At 40.8% G+C, this 23648-nt stretch overlaps 1 protein-coding gene across 1 annotated transcript in view; it reads right to left on the bottom strand.

Moving 5' to 3' along the window:
• SP110 (SP110 nuclear body protein) overlaps window positions 1–23648 on the bottom strand; it is a 48299-nt gene that overhangs the window by 14676 nt on the left and 9975 nt on the right. Inside the window, exons 6-11 of the mRNA XM_017889518.1 lie at window positions 21583–21849; window positions 21169–21252; window positions 18749–18826; window positions 16513–16578; window positions 10717–10866; window positions 9014–9094 (exon numbers count right to left, since the gene is read on the bottom strand). Of these exons, the coding sequence (XP_017745007.1) occupies window positions 9014–9094; window positions 10717–10866; window positions 16513–16578; window positions 18749–18826; window positions 21169–21252; window positions 21583–21849 (726 nt within the window). The remainder of the gene's footprint in view (window positions 1–9013; window positions 9095–10716; window positions 10867–16512; window positions 16579–18748; window positions 18827–21168; window positions 21253–21582; window positions 21850–23648) is intronic.

Genomic DNA, 23648 nt, shown 5'->3' with positions numbered 1-23648 from the left:
GTGCCTGTATGCTTACAGCGCAGTATTGGGGTGGGAGTTACCCGATTTTCCAGGTGTTGTGTGTCTCAGTTCCCCTGGCTAGGAAAACGGATCCCCTTCCCCCTTGCGCTTCCAGGTGAGGCGATGCCTCGCCCTGCTTCAGCTCTCGCTGGTCAGGCTGCAGCAGCTGACCAGCACCGATTGTCCGGCACTCCCTAGTGAGATGACCCCAGTACCTCCGTTGAAAATGCAGAAATCACCGGTCTTCTGTGTCGCTCGCGCTGGGAGTTGGAGACTGGAGCTGTTCCTATTCGGCCATCTTGCTCCGCCCCCCCGGGGATTCCCTCTTAACCTTTTGCAATAGTTTCAGTAGTATTGGCACCAATTCTTCTTTAAATGTCTGGTAGAATTCAGCTGTGAGTGCATCTGGCTCTGGGCTTTTTGTTGTTGTTGTTGGCATTTTAAAAATTACTGATTCAGTCTCACTGCTTCTTATTGGTTGTTCATGGTTTCTATTTATTCCCGATTTAATCTAGGAGGGATGTATGTTTCCAGGAATTTATTCATTTCCTTTAGATCTTTCTAGGTTTGTGCATAGAGGTGTTCGCAGTAGTCTTGAATGATCTTTTGTATTTCTCTGATGTCAGTCGTAATGTCTCCAGTTTCATTTCTAGTTTGAGTTTATATGAAACTTCTCTCTTCTTTTTTTTGGTTATTCTAGCCAGTGTTCTATCCATTTTATTTATCTTTTCAAAGAACCAGCTTTTTGTTTCATTGATCTTTTTTATTTTTTGTGTCAACTTTATTTGGTTCTGCTCTCATCTTTCTTTTTTTCTGCTAGCTTTGGGTTTCTCTAGTTCCTTGAGATGTGACATTAGGTTGTCAGTTTGTGATCTTTCAGAATTTTTGATGTAGGCATATAGTGCTATAAATTTTCCTCTTAAAAGCAGTGCTTTTGCTGTATCCTAGAGGTTTTGTTAATTTATGTCACTGCTACCATTCATTTCAAATAATTTTTAAATTTCCATCTTAATTTCAGTGTTAACCCATAAATCATTCAGGAGCAGGTTATTTAATTTCCATTTATTTGTATGGTTTTGAAAGTTCCTTTTGGAGTTGATTTTTAGTTTTATTTCACTGTGGTCTGAGGAGATACTTGATATAATTTCAATATTTTTCTTCCAAAAACAACCCCCCAAAATGGGATACATGTGCAGAATGTGCAGGTTTGTTACATAAGTTTACATGTGTCATGGTGGTTTGCTGCACTTATTGACCCCCTCTAAGTTCCCTCCCCTCACCCCCCACCCCCTAACAGGCCCTGGTGTGTGTTGTTCTCCTCTCTGTGTCCATTTGGTCTCAATGATCAACTCCCACTTATGAGTGAGAACTTGTGGCATTTGGTTTTGTGTTCCTATGTTAGTTTGCTAAGGATGATGGCTTCCAGCTTCACCCATGTACCTGCAAAGGACATGATCTCATTACTTTTCATGGCTGCATAGTATTCTATGGTGTATATGTACCACATTTTATTTATCCAGTCTATCATTGATGGGCATTTCGGTTGGTTCCATGCCTTTGCTATTGTAAATACTGCTGCAATAAATGCACATGTTCATGTGTCTTTATAATAGAATAATTTATATTCCTTTGGGTATATACCCAGTAATGAGATTGCTGGGTCAAATGGTATATCTAGTTCCAGATCCTTGAGGAATTACCATACTGTCTTCCACAATGATTGAACAAATTCACATTCCCACCAAAAGTGTAAAAGCATTCTTATTTCTCCATGGCCTCAACAGCATCTGTTGTTTCCTGATCTCTTGATAATTGCCATTCTGACTGGCATGAGATGGTATCTCATTGTGGTTTTGATTTGCATTTCTCTCATGATCAGTGATGTTGAGTTTTTTTTCCATATGTTTGTTGGCCATGTAAATGTCTTCTTTTGAGAAGTGTCTGTTCATATCCTTTGCCCACTTTTTGATGGTTTTTTTTTCTTCTTGTAAATAGGTTTAAGTTCCTTGTAAATTCTGGATATTAAACCTTTGTCAGATGGGTGAATTGCAAAATTTTTCTCCCATTCTGTAGGTTGCCTGTTCACTCTAATGCTAGTTTCTTTTGCTGTGCAGAAGCTCTTTAGTTTAATCAGATCCCATTTGTCAATTTTGGCTTTTCTTGCAATTGCTTTTGGCGTTTTTGTCATGAAGATTTTGCCCACACCTATGTCTTGAATGGTATTGCCTTGGTTTTCTTCTAGGATTTTTATGGTTTTGGGTTTTACATTTACATCTTTAATTCATCTTGAGTTAATTTTTGTATAAGGTGTGAGGAAGGGGTCCAGTTTCAATTTTCTGCATATGGCTAGCCTGTTTTCCCGGCATTATTTATTAAATGGGGAATCCTTTTGCTATTGCTTGTTTTTGTCAGGTTTGTCGAAGATCAGATGGTTGTAGATGTGTGGTGTTATTTCTGAGGTCCCTGTTCTGCTCCATTGGTCTAAATGTCTGCTTTGGTACCAGTATCATGCTGTTTTGGTTACTGTAGCCTTGTGATATAGTTTGAAGTCAGGTAGTGTGATGCCTCCAGCTTTGTTCTTTTTCCTTAGGATTGCCTTGGCTATATGGAATCTTCTTTGATTCCATATTGAATTTAAAACAGTTTTTTCTAATTCTGTGATGAATGTAGAGACAACATTCCAGAATCTCTGGGACACAGCTAAAGCAGTGTTAAGAGGGAAACTTATAGTACTAAATGTCCATGTCAGAAAGCTAGAAAGATCTCAAATTGACATCCTAACATCACAGTTAAAAGAGCTAGAGGCTGGGTGTGGTGGTTTACACTTCTAATCCCAGCACTTTGGGAGGCCAAAGCAGGTGGATCACCTGAGGTCGGGAGTTCGAGACCCACCTGACCAATATGGAGAAACCCCATTTCTACTAAAAATACAAAATTAGCCAGGTGTGGTGGCGCATGCCTGTAATCCCAGCTACTCAGGAGGCTGAGGCAGGAGAATCTCTTGAACCCAGGAGGTGGAGGTTGCAGTGAGCCGAGATTGCGCCATTGTACTCCAGCCTGGACAACAAGAGCGAAACTCCATTAAAACAAAAGAAAGAAAGAAAGAAAAAACAAAAGAGCTAGGGAGGCAAGAGCAAACTAATCCAAAAGTCAGCAGAAAGCAAGAAATTGCTGAGATCAGAGAAGAATTGAAGGAGATAGAGACATGAAAAACTCCCCTCAAAAAATCAATGAATCCAGGAGCTGGTTTTTTGAAAAAATTAACAAAATAGACCATTAGCCAGATTAATGAAGAAGAGAGAGAAGAATCAAATAGACACAATAAGAATGACAAAGGGGATATAATCACTGGTCCCACAGAAATACAAACTACCATCAGAGAATACTATAAACACCTCTACACAAATAAACTAGAAAATCTAGAAGAAATGGATAAATTTCTGGACTCATACACCCTACCACGACTAGACCAGGAAGAAGTTGAATCCCTGAATAGACCAATAACAGCTCTGAAATTGAGGTAGTACTTAATAGCCTACCAACCAAAAAAAGCCCAGGACCAGACAGATTCACAACTGAATTTTTTTGTTTCTTATTCTGTAACTAACACAGTTTGTGCCCTGGAGTAGATACATGCATTCAGGCATGCAAGCAAAAAAAAAAAAAAAAATTCTACCAGAAATACAAAGAGGAGCTGGTACCATTCCTTCTGAAACTATTACAAACAATTGAAAAGGAGGGACTCCTCCTTAACTCATTTTATGAAGCCAGCATCATTCTGATACCAAAACTGGGAAGAGACAAAAAAAGAAAATTTCAGGGCAATATCCCTGATGAGTATCAATACAAAAGTCCTCAATAAAATACCGGCAAGCCGAATCCAGCAGCACATCAAAAAACTTATCCACCTTGATCAAGTCAGTTTCATCTCTGGGATGCAAGACTGCTTCAACATATGCAATCAATAAACGTAATCCATCACACAAAGAGAACCAAAGATAAAAACCACGTAATTATCTTGATAGATGCAGAAAAGACCTTTGATAAAATTCAACATCCCTTCATGTTAAAAACCCTCAACAAACTAGGTATTGATGGAACATATTTCAAAATAATAAGAGCTATTTATGACAAACCCATGGCCATATCATATTGAATGGGTAAGAGCTGGAAGCATTCCTTTTGAAAACCAGTACAAGACAAGGATGCCCTCTCTCACCACTCCTATTCAACATAGTATTAGAAGTTCTGGCCAAGGTAATCAGGCAAGAGAAAGATATAAAGAGTATTCAAACAGGAAGAGAGAAAGTCAAGTTGTCTCTGTTTGCAGATGACATGATTATATATTTAGAAAACCCCATCATCTCAGCCCAAGAACTTCTTGAACTGATAAGTAACTTCAGCAAAGTCTCAGGATACAAAAATAAAAGTGTTAAGAATCACAAGCATTCCTTAACACCAACAAAAGGCAAGCAGAGAGCCAAATCACGATGAACTCCCATTAACAATTACCACAAATACAATAAAATAGCTAGGAATATAGTTAACAGAGGATGTGAAGGACCTCTTCAAGAAGAACTACAAACCACTGCTCAAGAAAATAAGAGAGGACACAAACAAATGGAAAAACATTTCATCTTTATGGATAAGAAGAATCAATATCTTTAAAATGGCCATACTGCCCAAAGTAATTTATAGATTCAATGCTATTCCCATCAAACTATAATTTCAATTTATAAAAATTTACTGAGACTTGTTTTGTGGCCTATCATATGGTTTGTCTCGGAGAATGTTCCATGTGCTGATGAGAAGAATGTAATCTTCTGTAAATATTTATTAGGTCTATTTGTTCTAGAGTGTAGTTTACATCTATTGTTTCTTTGTTGACTTTCTGTCTCAATGATCTCTCTGGTGCTGACAGTGGAATATTGAAGTTCCCCACTATTATTGTGTTGTTGTCTATCTCTTTTCTTAGGTCTAGTGGTAAATGTCTTATGAATCTGGGAACTCCAGGGTTAGCTACATATAAATTTAGGATTGTAATATCTTCCTGTTGGATTGATCCTTTTATCATTATATAATGACCTTCTTTGTTTTTTGTTGTTGTTGTTTGTTGTTGTTGTTTTTTTTTTTACTGTTGCTGCTTTAAAGTCTGTTTTATCTAAGAAAAGCTACTCCTGTTTGCTTTCGTTTCCATTTGCATGGAATATCTTTTTTCACCCTTATATCTTGAATTTATATGAGTCCTTATGTGTTAAGTGAGTCTCCTGAAGATAGCAGATACTCGGTTTGTGATTTTGTATCCATTCTGCCAATCTGTATCTTTTAAGTGGGGCATTTAGGCCCATTTATGTTGAACATTAATATCAAGATGTGAGGTACTGTTTCAGTCATCATGTTAATTGTTACCTACACACTCTGTTTTCTTCAATGTGTTATTTATAGACCTTGTGAATTTTATGCTTTCAAGAGTTTGTATTTTGGTGCATATCAATCTTTTGTTTCAAGATTTAGAACTCCTTTTGGCATTTCTTATAAAGCTGGTCTGGTAGTGACAAATTCTCTCAGCATTTGTTTGTCTAAACATGACTTTATTTTGCCTTCATTCATAAAACTTAGTTTTGCCAGATACAAAATTCTTGGCTGAGAGACTAAAGAGGAGACTAAAGATAAGACTCCAATCCCTTCTAGCTTGTCAGGTTTCTGCTGAGGAAGTATATATTTTTCATTCTTGCAAATAGTAAAGATTTCCCTGATTATTACATCAATAGGTTTCAGGCGGAGGGAAGATGCTGGCTAGAACTGAGAGGCCATGCTCAGTTGAGGCCATTTTGGCAAGCTTAGACAAAATCTTGAAGCACAGTATTTGTTGGGAGCAAAGAGGAATTTGTAAATTCCAAAAATTACCTGTACCTATCAAGAGAAAACTGTGGAAGTCTGAATGTCAGGTTTTCCTATAAGTCATTAGTAGTAAACACTCAGAAAATGACAGAGAGTATGTTTCCTCCAGCCTAGGGAGGCAGTGGGGTGGGGAACCAGGAAGAAGAGGCCAGGGAGAAGAAGGCCAAGCAGGCAGATATGACTTTCCTTCCAGGCCAAACCCCAAGATTGAGGGATGCTGGGAACAAACAGAAAAATTAGAGGGATTTCCAAAGCAGCGAGCCTCATGTCCTAATTCATGTTTGGCAGCTGGGACAAGCTCCCTTCCCAGGCTGGCTCCCATAAAGGCACAGAATCCAAGAGAATCCCCACTGACTGGCATATCTCAGGCCCTTTGTAAATAATTTTGAGTAAAAGAACAAAGAAAAAGGGGTCAGATGCAGTGGCTCACACCTGTATCCCAGAACTTTGGGAGGCTAGGGCAAGAAGATCACTTGAGGCCAGGATTTCAAGACCAGCCTGGGCAAATAGCAAGACCTGGTCTCTACAAAAAATTTACAAAATAAATTAAAAAAATAAGAAAGGAAAACGTAAGGAACAGAGAAAGGGAAGAGGGAGAGAATACCATGGAGAAAAAGAAAAGTGGGATGAAGCAGAGTAACCAGAAAAATGAAGCCTTTTTGTTTCTTATTCTGCAAGTAATGCAGTTTGTGCACTGGAATAGAAACATGCATGTAGACATGCAAGCAAGCATGCGTTGGCTGAGGTAGTTCTGAACACTCTATGACTCCAAATCTAATCCCAGTTTGGAACTGAAAGTCTGAATCTTGCTTGGGGATTTAGGTTTCTTGTGCCTATTCTTCTGGGTTCTGACCCTAGACAGGAAACAATCCTAATCTCAAAATTGTCTGATGTCTCGTGTCCACCTCAACCCCATTCCTTCCCTGTGATAAGAGAAAAGAAGGCTAGGTATAAACCAAGTTGGTGTTAGGTTCTCTCTTCCTTTGTGGGGGAGTCTACTGATGGGGTGGCCTAGGGGACAAGGTTGGGGCTGGCTGTGCTCCAGGCACAACTGAGTGGCCATGTGGCTGGAGAGGAGGTCATGCCAGCTGGTCAGGTGAAGGCCTTGATAAACACCAAGGGAGTAACCACTTCACTTTTCTTGCTTACCTCTTGGGAGTTTTTTTTTCTGTTTTCTTTTTGAACTTGACTGACCATATTCTTTTCTCTTTTCTTCTAAAAAAGAAAAAAGTCCTACATCTTTTATGGCTACAAATATTGATCTACAAACCTGTAATGTCAATACTTCTTTAAGTAATTTTTTTCCTGTTTTCCCATCACTTTGAGAATGCAAGAAAACCATGAGACCTATGTGAAAAAAGTACTCCATTTTACCTGGAAATTGAATTTGGGGATTAAATGAAGATGGATCAGAAATATACTAGAGAACTAACATTTAAAATATATCATTAAAAATTTTTTGGGGGGACAGAATCTTGTTCTGTTACATAGGCTGGAGTGCAGTGGCATAATCTCAGCTCACTCCCATCTCTGCTTCCTGGGTTCAAGTGATTCTCACACCTCAGCCTCCTGAGTAGCTGGCACAACAGGTATGCACCCCCAGGCTAATTTTTGTATTTTTAATAGAGACGGGGTTTCACCGTGTTGGCCAGGCTGGTCTTCAACTCCTGGCCTCAAGTGATCCTCCTGCCTCAGCCTTCCAAGGTGCTGGGATTACAGGCATGAGCCACTGTGCTGAGCCAGCACCATAATCCTAATGGTTACAGCACACTGCTTTTAGAAAAGTCCAGGAACTTTTCTGTGTTGAAAAAAAGTTAAATCATGATTTTAAAAGCATAAGGCTTTTCTGGCTTGGATGTCATTTATGGCCTAGAATGGCATAACGGTAAGGTAACATCAGTCCACACCACAGAGACCAAATAGTTTCTTCTTTATGCTTATGCTCTGTCCTGGGAGATTTTCCCAAAGACAGTTTATTTCTGTTATCCATAGGATCTTGGAAGTAATGAGAAAGTAATTTTTGAATAAGCAGTTTTCTATTTTGGGCTATAGTGAATTGACAAAGGTTTGACAGTATTCTTTCTGCCCCTTCCTTTCTATGGAGAATGATGGCTCCTGAAAAGAGTTCCTGGGGACCAGGATGTTAATCCTGTGGCAGCCAGCCCTTACCCAGGGGACCTTGAAAAAACCCATTAATCCTTTCCATGTCTCAATTTCCTCATCTGTTAAATTGGAATAAGTCATTCAATCTTCTCCAAGGATGGTTGTGAGAATAAAATAAAATTATCTATGAGAAAAGTTAAAATACTACTATATAAGCCAGTGCAATATAGGAGAAACTGTTAAAAATGATCATTTAGATTTTAAGGTATTAAAATTTAATCAATTTTCCTGACAATAATTAGATACTTGTTGTTTGAAAAACACATTTGTCATGTGAGAGTTCTGTGATTTTTGTGACAATGACCACATCACCAGCAAACAGAAGAATATCCAGCTGTTTTCTCCCCTCTAAGGATAGTGGTATCGACTTACTCCAGAAATGTGAATAATGGTAGTGATGGTGAGGGGTTAATTAACAGGCACAATTTTACCAGCATGTGCCCACAACTCCACCAGTTATACAAGCCCAGTCATAGTGTTACATGTGTGTTTGTAATGAGTTTTTCACTTCTCAATTTTCCCAGAAAGGCCACATGAGAAATATGGAGATTGGAATTCTAGGAAAAAGCTTGATCCAGGGGTTGGATCAAGCTGTACTTTGGACAAGCTGTACTTTCAGTACAGTACCATGAATATACTTAGGACATTCATTCTCAGTAATGGTGATACTGATGCCAAGAGCGGAAAAACTCATTCTTGAGTGTTGAGAAAAATCTTATAAAGTGCAGATATACACACATACATATGGATACACTACATATAAAGGACATACATTTGTAGTAGTAAAATATCATGGGAAGGGTCTTGATTAAGAAAAAAAATCCAGAAGGGCTCTCTAGCACAGTGATAATGAAAAAAAAAAGTTAAGAAATATTGCCTTAGTGTAAAACAGCTCTGAATTTAGATTCCTGGTGACTGTACTCTGAGACTAGTGATCTCCAAGTTTTACCTTGTGTGACCCTTGATGGTGTGCTAGGCGTCTTCTGGGACCTCTTTCCTTCATTCATTTTTGAAGTGTCATCAGTGATCTCTGGAAAACAAAAGATCTTAGTAAATGCCCCTTGGGAAGCTCCTTGGGAAGCTCCATGGAGAATCTCCCAGACACTCAGGAAGGCCCTTGCACACTTTGAAGTTGAGTGTCCTGGAGGCTCCAGGTCTTACCCTCTTAAGAATGCATCTACCAAGAGATTTGGTGCCGCTCATGACACTGTGCCTGTCTGCCACTCAGGGGAGGAGCAGACCACAATTGGTTAGCAGTGGTTACTCTACCAATGAAGACATCCACAATGGGGTAGAGCCATCTGAACCCTTTGGCCAGAGTCTCTCAAAGTAAGGTCTGTGAGCCCCTAGAGGGTCCTTCAAACCTTTTCAGAAAATTTGCAAGGTCAGAATTGTTTTCATAATAAGATGTTATCCGCCTTTTTCACTATTTCAACCTTTGTACAGATTGAGCAAGAGCAACGGTGGATAAAACTGCTGGTGCCTTAGGACACATCAAAGCAGTGTCCCCAAACCTCAGCAGGAATCACTACATCCTTCATTGCCACCTGCTCACTGTACCAAAAAATAAAAATAAAAATAAAAGCAAGATTCACCTGAGAATGTTCATGGTAAGCCAGTAAAAATTATTAATTTTATTAAATTTCTACCCTTGAGTACATATCTTACATCTTAATATTCTGTGTGAAAACCTGAAGAGCACACATAAAGCATTTCTATTGCATCCTGAAGAACCACAGTGGCCTCAAGAAAACACTTGTGTGATTGAGTTACAAGCTCATTGTATAATTCCAAATGTACATTTTCCAAACGGCTGTACTATTATGAAATCTTGCATTAGTAGAAGGTCCATTCAAAATGCAAGATGGATTAATGTATTTTATTGTAACAGAGTATGAAGTTAATTGATATGGTTTCAAATTTTACATTACAATTAATGTTTAAGAAACTATCACTTGTTGAGTGTTGGTGTAGTATTAAAGATGAATATCCACAGATATCTCAAAAGACTGTTAAATTACTTCACCCTTTTACACTAGATATCTGTGTGAGACCAGATTTTCTTTCTATCCTTCAATCAAGGCAACATATTACAAATGAGTGTAGAAACAGTTATAGGAATCCAGCTGTCTTTTTACAAGGCTCACTCACAAAGATATTTGCACAAACATAAAATGATGTCACTCTTCACTATTTTTTTGTTTTAGAAAATATATTTATTTTTCATAAAATAACATTATTTACATTAACAGGCAATTGGTTTATTGTTACTTTTACATTAATTAATATTTAAAAATTATTAGTTTTAATTTCTAATAAGGTACACGTAGATAGATATAAACAACATGAACAGAAGCTGTTTAGGGTCCTCAGTAATTTTTGAGAGCATAAAGGAGTCCTGAGACCAAAAAATTTGAGAACTGCTGCCCTAGGCCACAGCTGTCCCTGTGAACACGTCTGTTTCTTCCACAAAAACTTTTCAGATGCAAGAGATGCTTGCTTTCTTTGTCTCTCTTGTCATATCCTATCCTCATTGTCTGTACTTTTTCCTTTTTCTATTGACTTTACATATCCACTTAACCCTGTACCTGCTTCAGGACAGACCCTCCCACATTGAGCCATTCAAATGGCAGATTCCATCATCAGTCTTACCTTCTGATCTGGAGTTTCGGGCACATTCATTTCTCGCCTTTTGGACCCTTGTCACTACCGTGGAGTTCCAAGTTGAGTCATCTTTCTTTTGAGGAACCTGATCCACCATTTTGAGCCTCTTTTGGATTCCATGTCTAGGTGAGGCTGCATCTGGACCAAACAATGACTTGTTAGTAGTTTAAATTGGGGTCTTCAGTGAGCCTCCTACTGTCCCAATCAGTGACTTCCTTTCTCATGCTCCCAACTCCCACCCTTTCAGATCTCTGTACTCCTGTACTTCACTTTTCTCCTGCTATTTCTCTATGATTATACCCTTCTTCTTCTTCTTCTTTTTTTTTTTTTTTTTTTTTTTTTTTTTGAGACAGAGTCTCACACTGTCACCCAGGCTGGAGTGCAGTGGCGCAATCTTGGCTCACAGCATGCTCCGCCTTCCAGGTTCATGACATTCTCCTGCCTCAGCCTCCCAAGTAGCTGGGACTACAGGTGCCCACCACCACGCTCGGCTAATTTTTTTGTGTTTTGAGTAGAGATGGGGTTTCACCATGTTAGCCAGGATGGTCTCGATCTCCTGAGCTCGTGATTTGCCCACCTTGGCCTCCCAAAGTGCTGGGATTACAGGCATGAGCCACCACGCCCGGCTTATATCCTTCTTCTTACATGTACCTTTCTTTGTCTCCCCAAATTACCATCTGCTTTCACTCCTGGTATGACCTGTTGCAATCAACTAGATAAATCTCCGGAAATCCTAGAGCTTATTTCCTGATTTTCATTTGTGTTGACTGCACCACAAGGTGGCCACACAGTCTGGTCTAGGTGGAGAGGAAGTGTCTTACAAAGCACCTCTCCAGGTTCCCCAGGGCCTGTGTATGGTACAGGAAATTTCCAAAAGTTTCTAGGTGCCTTCAGTGGGCAAAGTGCAAGGTACTGAAAAACCTGAGAGGCAAGGACCCTGCCAAGAAGGCGGCTACCATGAGGGAGAGATGGAAGGTGAGGCTGAGACCCAGAGGAGGTGCAATGCCAGAGGATGCAGAGTGAGTTTGCTTCATTGTGGAAAGAGAACACAATTTTCACTGGCTGCTGACTTTAGAAGCTGATTCCAAAGGATGACCACTGTCCTGTTGAACAAGAACGTTTCTCTGCAGGTTAGAAAGGACACAGACTGTGCAGCCACGCCTCCCACATGCAAGTACCGTGATATCCGCAGGCCACTTCCGGAGGAAAAGGCATGGGTGAACCCTTAAGACGAGGGGAAGCGGAAGCCCCCTGGGAAGCAGGGCTGGCGGGAAGTTCAAACACGGAAATTACTGAAAATTTATCCAGAAGGGGTGGGGCAGCCTGATAGAGCCTAAAACTTGCCTTTCATTGTCAAGTTTAGGTTTTTTCCCCGCATAACTAAAGGAGTGGTTCAGAGATGAGAACACTTACAGAAAATACGAGAGTGTTGTATGTATATTTTCAGCACTACTATGTATTTTTTTATCTTACAATTTTGAAACATCTTTTTATGTGTGTTTTTTTTAAATAAAGCTGATTAATTAAATGTAAAATAATATGACTTAAAAATATCTCTGTTGGGCTGCGGGCAGGGAGGAATGGAGAGTTGTTTAATGGGTACAGGGTTTTAGTTTTACAAGATAAAAGAGTCCTGGAGATGGATGGTGGTGATGGTTGCACAACATTGCGAGTGTATTTTAATACCATTGAACTAGGCACCTAAAAATGGTTGAGATGATAAATTTTATGTCATGTGTATTTTACCCCAATAAAATATTGGAAAATTGGAAAAAAGAAAATTTAAAGCACATCATCTGTCCCATTTAAAATAAAATGGTTCCTTTAAAAAACCTGAAAAAATTCATTTAAATACCATATGAAGAAAGGCAAATCTGGAAGAGACTGGCATCCCTTCGGTAGCTTGGCAGAGAGGTGTCACAAGGTCAGAGTTACCTCAACAGAACTGACCATCTGACACCATCCCCCGACTCCAGAGGTTTCCCCTCTCTAACAAAGTCTCTTCTCTGACCAGGGAGTGTTCATAATTGCATGGTTGCATAGACATTCCCTGTTTCCCTAATCCTATAATGTGTAGAGCACTGTGGCAGTGGGCATCTTAGTACTGGGCTGTTGGCCATGGGGTGTGCAGACTACCTATGTCTGCCCTAAATGTGGGATAATAAGAATTTGGAGAATTGTATTGGAAATTTCCCTCCAATAACCTTTAGTCTGTGTCTACACCATGTGGTGCCCATAGTGTCTATGACCCCTTTTCATAACACAATAATAAATTCATAAACTATCCTTTGTCAGATCATTACTCAAATTTTGGGTTACAAAAAATATGGTTTCTTTCATTTGTTTTTCATTTAAAAAATAATAGCTCATTTGTGCCAGGACATTACCATCTAGCCTAGAAGAGATACATTATATAAGTAATTACAATAGAGTATTTGGAATCTTCCAAAAGAGCCAGTGCTGGGTACTGTAGAAACTGTGGGATCAGCTTGGCTAATTTAGGGGTCAGAATATGCATTCCTAAGATAGACATAAGCCAACACCACTGATGAAAAGGAGATAACTAAACACTTATGGAGAGTAGCATAGGTTCAGAATATAGCATCCAAAAAGAAAAGCACATGCCAAGGATCAAAGGGGAGAGAAATGAAATGGGAGGAAATGAAAGTTCAGAGTGGTTGACTGGAGTTTTGAATGGAAAGAGATATATTAATAGTTGGAGGGTAAGGCATGGGTTAGACTGGAGAGAGCTTTAACAATCACATTGTGAACACTACCCTAAGGGCAATAGGAGACCATGGACAAGATTTAAGCATGGAAATAAACTAATCAGATTTTAATGTAGAAAAGAAGAGGGTGAACCAATAGACCTTGTCAATATGCTAATACAGTTCAGTTAGTCATGGATAGTCATCCAAGGTTTTTGCTTGGCGCCTGGGTAGATTAGGTTCCTCATTTCAAGTTAAATAAACTACAAAAGGCTCCCAAGGGCCTGTGAAACCCTACATAATCTGATTCTTGTCTACTTTTTCACTTTCTACCACCTTCTTTCTTCATCATTGCCAACAACACTGGTCGTTCCTCTCTGCCTCAGGTTCTTTGCACTTTTGAGTCCCTCTGCCTGGACTATCCAATCCAAAGTGACTCCCACCCCAAACTGCAAGTGACTATTGTAACCCTATCCATTATTTTCTTCCATCCTGCATCACTACTTGAAATTATCTTGTTTACGTGCTTTCTAGTTTACATTCTTTCTCTCCCCCAGCCAGGATGTATAAGCTCCATGAGCTTTCCCCTTTCTTTTTTGCTCACTTTCTTGCTTTCTCTCTTTAAAATAAAAACTATCTTCAGCTTTCAGAACGGGTATATACAGTTAGTGCTCACTGCATATTTGTTGAATAAATGTCTGAATGGTACTTAGAAGACTAGGTTTTTGGTGAAGAAGATGAATTTAATTTCAGGTATATTGAGACTGTAGTGTCAATGGGAGACTTGCAAACAAAGATACCCAGTGTGCAGCTGGCTATGTGTTTCTTGAAGACAAACCTGAGTTGAAGATGTAGACTTGGGAGCCGTCAGTGTAAAGGTGGTAATTGAAGTTGTGAGAGTGTTTGACAAAGCTCAGGAGTGTGAGTTGAATAACCTGACCGGTTTACACTAAACCAAGGAGGCCCATAGAGAACACACACAACATGGTGAGAGGGCATTGACTAATAAGTAGAACAGGGGAGAAAGCAGCTTGTTTCTCCTTTCTGCCCAGGAAGGTCACTTACTTTTCATAGAATGGAATCATTTCTGTAAATTATCTTAAAAGGACACCAGCCCTGTGATTTTGGACACTGGGATCATACTAAGGGTAAACTAAGTCAGGGAAAAGGAGCTTTAAGCCACTGGCTTGGGTTGCCATCTATTGCTTTGTTTCCCTTTATAGCTAGAGTTGTCTACATACGTTATCACCTCCCATTCATTATCCTCCCCATACAACTGGCTCCTGCCTCCATCACCAAAATTTTTCTTAAATTTTCCAGTGATTCTTTCTGGAACTCAAGGCCCTCTTTCAAACTCAAGGCCCTCTTCTCTGAATTTATCTTAGTCTCTCAGTATAGTCAACCATTCCCTCTTGGCTTGCTAATATGTTCTTTCTTGGTGCTCCTCTGTCTTCACTGGTCTCATTCCCTCAGTCTGCCTTGCTAGATTCCTCTTCCACTGGGACTTCTGAGAGCAGGGCTAGGTCTGTGGTTCTCTCTTCTTCTCCCATAGATCAGAATACCTTTATTTTACTGATAACATATATAAAAATATATATATTTATATGTATATACATATCTGGTCCAGATATATATATGTAAATATATATAAAAATATATATATATACTCATATATATATGGACCAGACTTTTTCAATGAGTGCCAAATTGTGGGGAATATAACTTCCTGATTTCTCAGTGTTCCTGTAAAAAGCCCTAGCCCCTGAGACATGGAAATATATACAATATAAATATAGGAGATACTTGCTTTCACTTCCCCAGAAACATTGTACTCTTCACATACCATGAGAATTAGAGCTATAGCTCTTTTTCTAGTTAATTGCTCTGATCTAAAGGGATAATACAACTTCTCTTATTTCCTGAGATGTCCAAATGGGTTCACCCAGGACTAGCTTCCTAGGTTAAATCCTAAAGTACCAGGAAAACTGGAGTGGTCTTTCCCTACACATCTATATATCACAAGGGATAAAGCCCAGAACTTGGAGACATCTTTAGGTCGTAAAAGTCAGCAACACCTGGAGTTTCTCTGGACTTTGGAAAGATGCATTTAAATTCCAAAGGTTAGGATGGGGACCTTGGGAATCAGGATCTTTTCCATTTTATCTCAAAGCAGCAAAGCTTTTTCTTCTCCTTTCAGGAGGAGAGGATGATGGCTGTCCCTCTCATGTATCTAAACCGAAAATCCATCATTTCGACATCCCTTATATATGAGTTATAGTCTATTTTGAATAGAAAGATTCCATTAGCTCTTTTAGCATTGCCTTTTGGTTTATGTATGGGAGACAGACACTGCAGTGTTGCTCTGGGATGAGCTGTTGTGAATACAGTAAAGGAATTATTTCCCGACCCAAATACCTTGTGTTCCTGCAGCACTCTATATATATATATATATATATATATATAGATATATATATATATGGATATACCAATGCAACGTGGAGTAACATCTCAGACCCTTACAGTTCTTGACAAAACACACATCTATGCACAGACTGCGCAGATGGCCAGCAGAAACCTCTAAAGGAACAGGTCAAAAATTGAACCTCTAACAGTTTATCCCCCAATATATTTACATCTTCCCTAGCAATGGGAATTAGCACTTACTCATTTAAGCCAGAAACTGAAGAATGGGCCTTGATTTTTTCTCTCTTTCTTCATTCTGTAGCTAATATGTCAAATCCTTGTTCAAACAATACCTGCAAAACTGATCTTGGAATTGGCCACTCTTTTCTGCATCTCCACTTTCAGATCTGAATCCAAGCCCACTAAGAACTCTCACGGCATCTGCCCCAAAATGGCCCGTCCTGCTCATTCTTTCCCAGCTCCAACTCATTCTTTACACTGTTTTTTTACTAGCAAAATGAGCTTGGATTGTGTCACTTCACGCACTAAATCTCTTTCATGGCCTCCATTGCATTTAGAATAAAATTCAACCCTCCACAGCTTGACCTGTAAGCCCTGCATGAGCTGTTTCCAGCCTTCAGCTTTCTCTTGCACTTCTCATCTTACTTCTTGCGGGAGGCCTTTTTTTTCTTATGTCTCTTTTTTGGAGTTGACCAGACACATCTTTTTCTTTTCTTTCCTAAAAAGAAAGGATAATGTTTTATATTACAAACATGATTTTCTCCCAATCATATGTCAGTGATATTCAGCTTCTTACTTTTGGCCTCCAACCACATTGCTAGGAGGTCACTGGTGACCTTAGTGATGCTACTTCAGGGATAATAGGGGCAAGATGGACTCTAAAATGACAGAGGAAAAGGAGAAATGAAGAAATGGAGACAGGGAGTTTAGGTAACTCACTTCTAGAAGTTTGTTGGAAATGAAGGAAGAGCTAGGAAGTAGTTGAAGTGAGATGAGAATCAAGAAAAAGCATTTTTTTTTTTTTTGAGACGGAAGTCTTGCTCTGCTGCCCAGGCTGGATGCCAGTGCGGCTCTCAGCTCACTGCAAGCTCCGCCTCCCGCGGTTACGCCATTCTCCTGTCTCAGCCTCCGAGTAGACTGGGACTACAGGCGGCCCGCCTCGTCGCACCGGCTTAGTTTTTGGTATTTTTGGTAGAGACGGGCTTTCACCGTATTAGCCAGGATTGTCTCGCATCTCCTGACCTCGTGATCCGCCCCGTCTCGCCTCCCAAAGTGCTGGATTACAGGCTTTGACACCGCGCCCAGCCGAAAATGAGCTATGATACATGTAATTATTGTCTGAATGCAGATTCTTGTGTGAGAGATACTGCTGTAAGGAATACTTGAGAGAGAAGGGATCATGGATACTAGAAGATGAGGTGGAAGGATTGTCTTAGAAGAGAAGGAGGGAACTCAGAGAGGAGGAAGACAGATATAGTTAGGGTTTGTAGGGCTAGCAGCACAAATAAGGGGATTCTCATATGATATCTGCTTATGGTGCAGGAGGGAAAGTCATTGATTGAGCAAAAAGCAGGAGGTGAGGGGGTCAGAGGTTTGAAAAATAGAGCTTGAGGTTTGAAAGGATTATTGCAGGAAGTAGCATTGTCACACAGTAAGGAGAGATGATTTGTGCTGGAACCATGAAGACCAGTGAGTGTACTCTGCCCTGCTGTGGAACTCTCTCCAGCGCTGCTGGCTTTCAGATGCAGTGTACAGGAAGTAGGTAAGTAGGGTCTTCCAAGACTTGCCAGAGAGTTCCAGGAAAAGGCAGAGAGGAAAGGCAGATTTAAAATAATGGCAATAGATTACTGAAATGATGACTCTTGGACTGTGAATTAGTGTCAATGTTAAAAAGCTGGGCAGCAAAGAAAAGCAGATGGCTTGGAAGGAGGAAAGGCCAGTGGACTGGTGATCCAAATGAGGTTGAAGGACAACTTCAGAGGAAACAATAAATAAATAAGAACAGAAAACATATTTTGATTCTTTTTTTTGTTTGTTTGTTAGAATTGGGCTGGGAAAAAGAGTGATCAGAGGTTGAATGATAGCTATAGAAGGAGAAAAGCTCAAGGATAGGTATCAAAAAAGGAATTCTGGAATTAACTGTTGGGAAATCGAGCCGGGTTTGAATGATGATAGGGTCTATAGGTTGCCTTTGGGTATGGGAGGCCAAGAATTGGTGGAGGAAAAAGTCATGGAAAATGAGACGATGAAGTATTTGAGCGTCCAGAGTATTGGATAACAGAGTTGTCTGTTATCCATGTGTACCCTGAAGGCATCTAGGATGATGCTGCGACTTGAAATGACAGAAAAACAGCCTTTGAAAGGATTATTGGGGAAATTATTGGATGATATTGATGATGAGTGAGCAAACATTTTAATTGAATGGTTAAGCCTCAAAGGAGAGGATCAGGGAGGAAGGGCCTGGATGGGGTCAGTAGGCAGCAAAGGATGGACATCTAACCTGCCTCTCACCATAAGGTGTGAGTGATGGATGGCAGAGAATGCCCAGCCGTGTCTTAAGAGGAAGTGGGTTCCTCTCTGGGGAACCAACTTTCAGTTAAAGACGGAAGTGCAATTAATACTCTAAGAAGTTGTGAATATAGGAGATTGATTTTTTTCAGAAAAGGCAATTCCAATGGCATATTTCAATATCCCCAAATGCCTTCTGGTTTCCTGATAATTTTCATAAAGGCCTTTCTGGAAGATGCAGTGAATGGAAATAGCAGAAACAAACTGTGGCATCAGGACTGTGGTCACATAGTGATGCTCTTGATAAGACGCAGTCAGAAAAACAGAAAGCAACTCTGAATTCACCCTTCTGACCTCTACAGGAGAAATGCTTTCCTTACCTTTCTTGTTTGAAGGTGTGCTGGACACCTCCTGGGGCTTTTCTGGGTCATTTGGTTCTGGAGAATCATCTCTTATCTCTGACAAAAGAAATATAAGTCACTTCAGAGCTCAGATCCAGTGAAGAGAAAGTGCTGAGGGAAGTCAATGGAAGAACTAGAAAAGTAGAAAGTACATGCAGCCCAGGGCTGGGAATCTGCTAGCCCTAAGAATTCCCTGGCTCTGTCTTGATTTTGACTAGCTTGTGGTTATTGTTACCTGTGTGACCATCACAGGGAACTAGGGCACAACTGCCCCACAGCAGAGGCTCAGTCTGATCCTTTTAGAGAGATTATCTTATGGATGGAAGAGAAGTGAGTGAAGAGGGTACAATGAATGGAAATTGCAGAAATAAACTGTGCTGGGTATCATGACTCTAGTCACATAGTTGCTGCTCCCAGCAGCCCTTGCTCAAGGAATGAAGCTGAGAGCGGAAAGTGGTGACACTGAAATCTGATGTCCACGATGGAGGAGAATGTCTTTGCTGTATGAAAAATACATCTTATTGCTTTGATGTCTATGTATGGATATTCTTTAACTGCTCTATCTGTGGTTATTTTACTTGGAGAAATAGCAAAGAAGGCTCAGTGCCTTATATATTTCTGTATACAAGGATTGTTTGAAGAAAGCAGGAGCAAGCTTGTGCTTGCTAGCACCTGTTAACAGCAAAGATATATAAAGCTCTGCTAGTTTTTGCTGCACAAAGAAAGACAGAGGACTTGAAGCCATTACAAATAAAGGCCCATCTCACGTAAAGCTGTCACCTTTTTCTTTACACACTGCTATGAGATTGGTCTCAAATGCTGGCCTGAGTAGGAATAGGTGACTGAGGCAGGTGGCAAGCAGTCATTAGACCTTTGGAATAATTTATTACCTTTCAAATTATATTAGTAATATCAACTCTTAAACTCCAAATGATATAGAAATGACCAGGGGTGAAAGTAAAGATTCCCCACCATTAGGTTGGGGCTTGGAAGGAGGACCAACCACGTCTACTGCACCAGTTCACTATTAGGGCCACATAGTGTTTTTATTCATTTGCTTTGCATTTTGACAGAGCAGTTTTGAGCCCTACTTTATTGAAGTGGTCTCAGAAGAGTGGCTCCGTCAAACAGTCCAGCCTGACTCAGTTCCCTGTGCTTTCTCCTGGGGTTCCTGCCACAACCCGTTGTGGCAGGTGAATATTTCCCTTTCAGGTGCTTTGTGGCATTTGGAGTCCAAGCCTACAGGTACTGGTGGGGCTCTGTCCGTCATCATCTGTGGCCCTATCCAAGTCTACCTTTTCCAGACTTGCCTCCTTTGCCCTCCCCCAGGGACTCTGTATCCATTCAGAGGTCAGATCTCCTGCCTGTTCAAGCTCCCCAGTGCTGGGTAAACTGGAAGCTGGGCCAAGATTGCTGTTGAGAGGCGGGAGGAGAGCCCCCTCCCTAGAAGATCTGAATGGCCTTTCCTCTCGGTAGACACAGAAACAAAGGCAAGCTTTTAGGTTGACTAAACCAAGATTACCTGGCATAGAGCCCAAGGGAGAGTGGGGCATTTGTTGGGGGTCTTCTTTATCTTTTATGTGGGGGATCAGGTTGTCACTGGCCACTGAACGGAGGAAGAAAAAGTTTCAGATCTCAGGAACAGCAAGCAGGGACCAGAATGAGGAGGAAAGAGAATGCTCTATTCCAACAAGTAAAAATGACAGGGTAACTGAGCAACCAAGGCCTGGGGAAGGATGGGATGGAGTGGGAAAGTAAGCAACCATTCACTCTCAATTAGCCACTTGTTCTTCCATTGCTGTTAGCTTCCTGATTATGTTAACCTTTTTGGATGGTAGGTATTAGAGGAGTGGATGAAATATTATTTGGATCAAAGAGGAGCCCTCTTCTCAGTACTGGAGAGCTCGGGATCCATGATATCATTTTTGACAATGCCCAATATCATACCATTCTTATATTTAATGTAATCAAACTCCATTATGACAATGGTTTGGGGAGGGCAAGTGATACAATTTTAGAAGCTAAATATCAGGTCTAGCAGACCTGTAGACATTTTATCATCTTTTCTAGTAATTTTGATCATTGCTCTTAGAATCCAAACCATATAAAAATGAAGAATGTTGAAATTCAAAGGCCCCCATAATCAGGTGGGGGTGAGGAATCAGCTAAGGGCCACTAGTGTGAGTGTTACACAGGTTACTTGTCAATTCAGAATGGTGTTTTGGTTGTTGGTTTGTTTTGCATTACTGCATTGGTGAATTGGCCCCTTCTGTTTCTTTTCCTTTGTCACGCCCAGTTCCTTTTCCCATTGTTCCCACCATAGCCTCTTGGTTGGCAGATGCATGTTCTCCCTTCACAGCCACCTTGAGCTAAGCTGTATCAGCCCCAGTTGGTATTACCTGGCACAGTGCTAGTGAGGAGGCTGGGCATCTCTTCTGAGTCTTCTTCCTCATTCATTTTGGATGTTAACTCATCATTGGTCACTGAAGGAGGAAAGGAAATTATTACAGATTACAGGGACTGGATGTCGGGGAGGAGAATGAATGTTAAAAGTGCCTGGAACAGATAGAGCATCAGGCACAAGGGCAGTGGGTTGGAATGTCCCAGGTGTGGGAAGCAGGTGTTCTAGACTCTAGGTCTTACCCACTCCCCGGCAGTGCTCATAGTCCCTCTTGAAAAGGGTCGTGTATGGGCAAGGTGGGTGCAAGAGAAGAACTAGGACAATAAAAGTCAAGACGCTGGGATTGGAGGCAACATGGCACAGGCACCTTAGACTGAGGATATACGGGTGTTGGATGGGATCTGCTTCTCACCTGGAGTGCTTCTTCCTTCCTGGATGAGTCCAGGGAGAGGCAGGACAGGGTCAGATGGGCTGGGCGACTCACTCAGGATCTCATCGCTTTGCTGCGAGGATGTTCCAGGCTCACTAACTCTTGGCGCACAGGGTGAAGAGCTTGGTTGAGGGGGTTGTGGTGGGGGCAGCGCCAGTGGGGTATGGAGGGAGCTTCCTTCTGCTAGGCCAGTTGGGGCTTCAATTAGGATTGGTGTGTCTCCACTCTGCCGTTCATAGGAAGCACCAACTGGGATTGGTGAAGGGACACACATCAGTACCCTGGAGACTCAGAATTACTTGGGGAAGGGGATTTCTTAATACATGCCTTCCAATAGGATGGGGCCATGGAGTTATTCATTGTTCATCCCCAGGTGCAGAGAACTGATTCATTGTCATCATTATCCATTTGTGGCCCCTTTTTATTTTATTTATCTGGTTTGGGCATTGAGTGCCACAATAACTGCATCTAAGCCCCGATCTAATACCAAAATGATTTCATACAGAAAAGTTGAGTTTGGGTTTGTACCCAGGGATTTAATTTTCTTTAATCTTGGTGTCATATAATTTAGTCAATAATGAACATGCTATAGTTTTAAAAGAGGTCTCTGTTGTAATAAATAAACAGATCACACTTCCCCAAAGCAAATAAGAGAAAACAAAAATTCCTCAGCAAGGTGTATTAGGACATTTATATTCTGGTTTCTGCTCATTTCTGCAGAGTCAGCTTCTGTGGCTTCTATTGTACCCTGTGATCTGGTCACACCCAGCTTTCTTTCCCATCCACAATACCCCAGACCCTTGGCTTTCCACATGCTATTCCCTTGCATGGCTAGTGCTGGGTTTCTCTTAAGATTCTTCTCCATAATTTATTTCAGAAGTAAAATGGTCTCAACCAGTGAATGGAAAAAGGAAAGGAACTTCAAATTTTGGAAAGGGATCCAGAACAAAATCATCAAGTTGAAGATCCTGGAAGATGACTGAGGCTCAGCCAGGTTAGGGGCACATCAGTGTGTGGGTCTCCATGGCTTTCAGGTGTTCTTAGCACAGCCTTTAAGGCCATGCCTCTCCTAATGCTGTCCGTATACTGCCAGGACAGTGGGCCCTACCTGGAGGTGGACTTGCCCCTTTCACTGTCCCTTTAGCTCAAGAAATCATCTCCCCCTTTAGGGGGAAGCCTTTGGATAGTGAAGTGTCAGAGAGCAAAGGAGGAACTGTCAACAATGGTGATTCCACTAATGAAAATATCACAATCCAGTGTGAGCTGGTGGTCCTTCGCTTGTTGTTCTGAAGTAAGTGAACATATGATTTGGCCAGTGTTTTACTTCCAACCTAAAATGACTTTACTGCCTGTTCTCTTTCCCTGGCTGCTTTCTTCCCAGCTCTGCCACTGTTCTTTTTCCTGCTCCTTTATTTATCCAATCTCTTTTCTTTCTCCATGTACTTCATGCTCCATTCTTTCTCAGACCCTCTCTTTCTGCGGCTACATCTGCGGTTCCCTCCCTTTCTCTGTAGCTACTTTTCTTCCCTTCTCTAGCTTTACAATCTGCCTTCCAGCTGTCCCTGTCTGGACTAGTGGTTAAAATCTTGGGCCCTGGTATTGGGAGACCCAAGTAGGACTCTTGCTCTGCTTCTTAACCGACAAGTAATTGTGGGAAAATTACCTCTGGGCTTTAATTTCTCTGTCAGTCAAATGGGGATAAAAATGACTTCAAAGGGTTGTTTTAAAGATGACATGAGATAATCAAACAAAGTGTTGGTGATAATGCACCATAAAAAGATACTTAGTATTATCCATCCTTACTCATTTTTTTTCCTCCCTGACTCTCCTTGTCCTTCCACCAGACCTGATCTCTGTAACTTTGCACTTCTGTCACTTTATGCATTCCCTATAGATTGTCCAGTATGCCAAATTCTATGATTTTTTCCAAATTCATAGCACACATAAGAAATGTTTATGTCCTCTAGAAATTCATTTTAGAGAGCTGGAATCAGCTTTAGCAAGGGGCTGCTCCTGCAGCTGTACCAATGAGAGAATATGATCCATTC

This window comes from Rhinopithecus bieti, unplaced genomic scaffold (assembly GCF_001698545.2).
Source record: "Rhinopithecus bieti isolate Rb0 unplaced genomic scaffold, ASM169854v2 scaffold_19546, whole genome shotgun sequence".
NCBI classification, from domain to species: Eukaryota; Metazoa; Chordata; class Mammalia; order Primates; family Cercopithecidae; genus Rhinopithecus; species Rhinopithecus bieti.
Note: the sequence above shows the minus strand (reverse complement) of the source record. Positions and strands in the feature narration are given on the sequence as shown.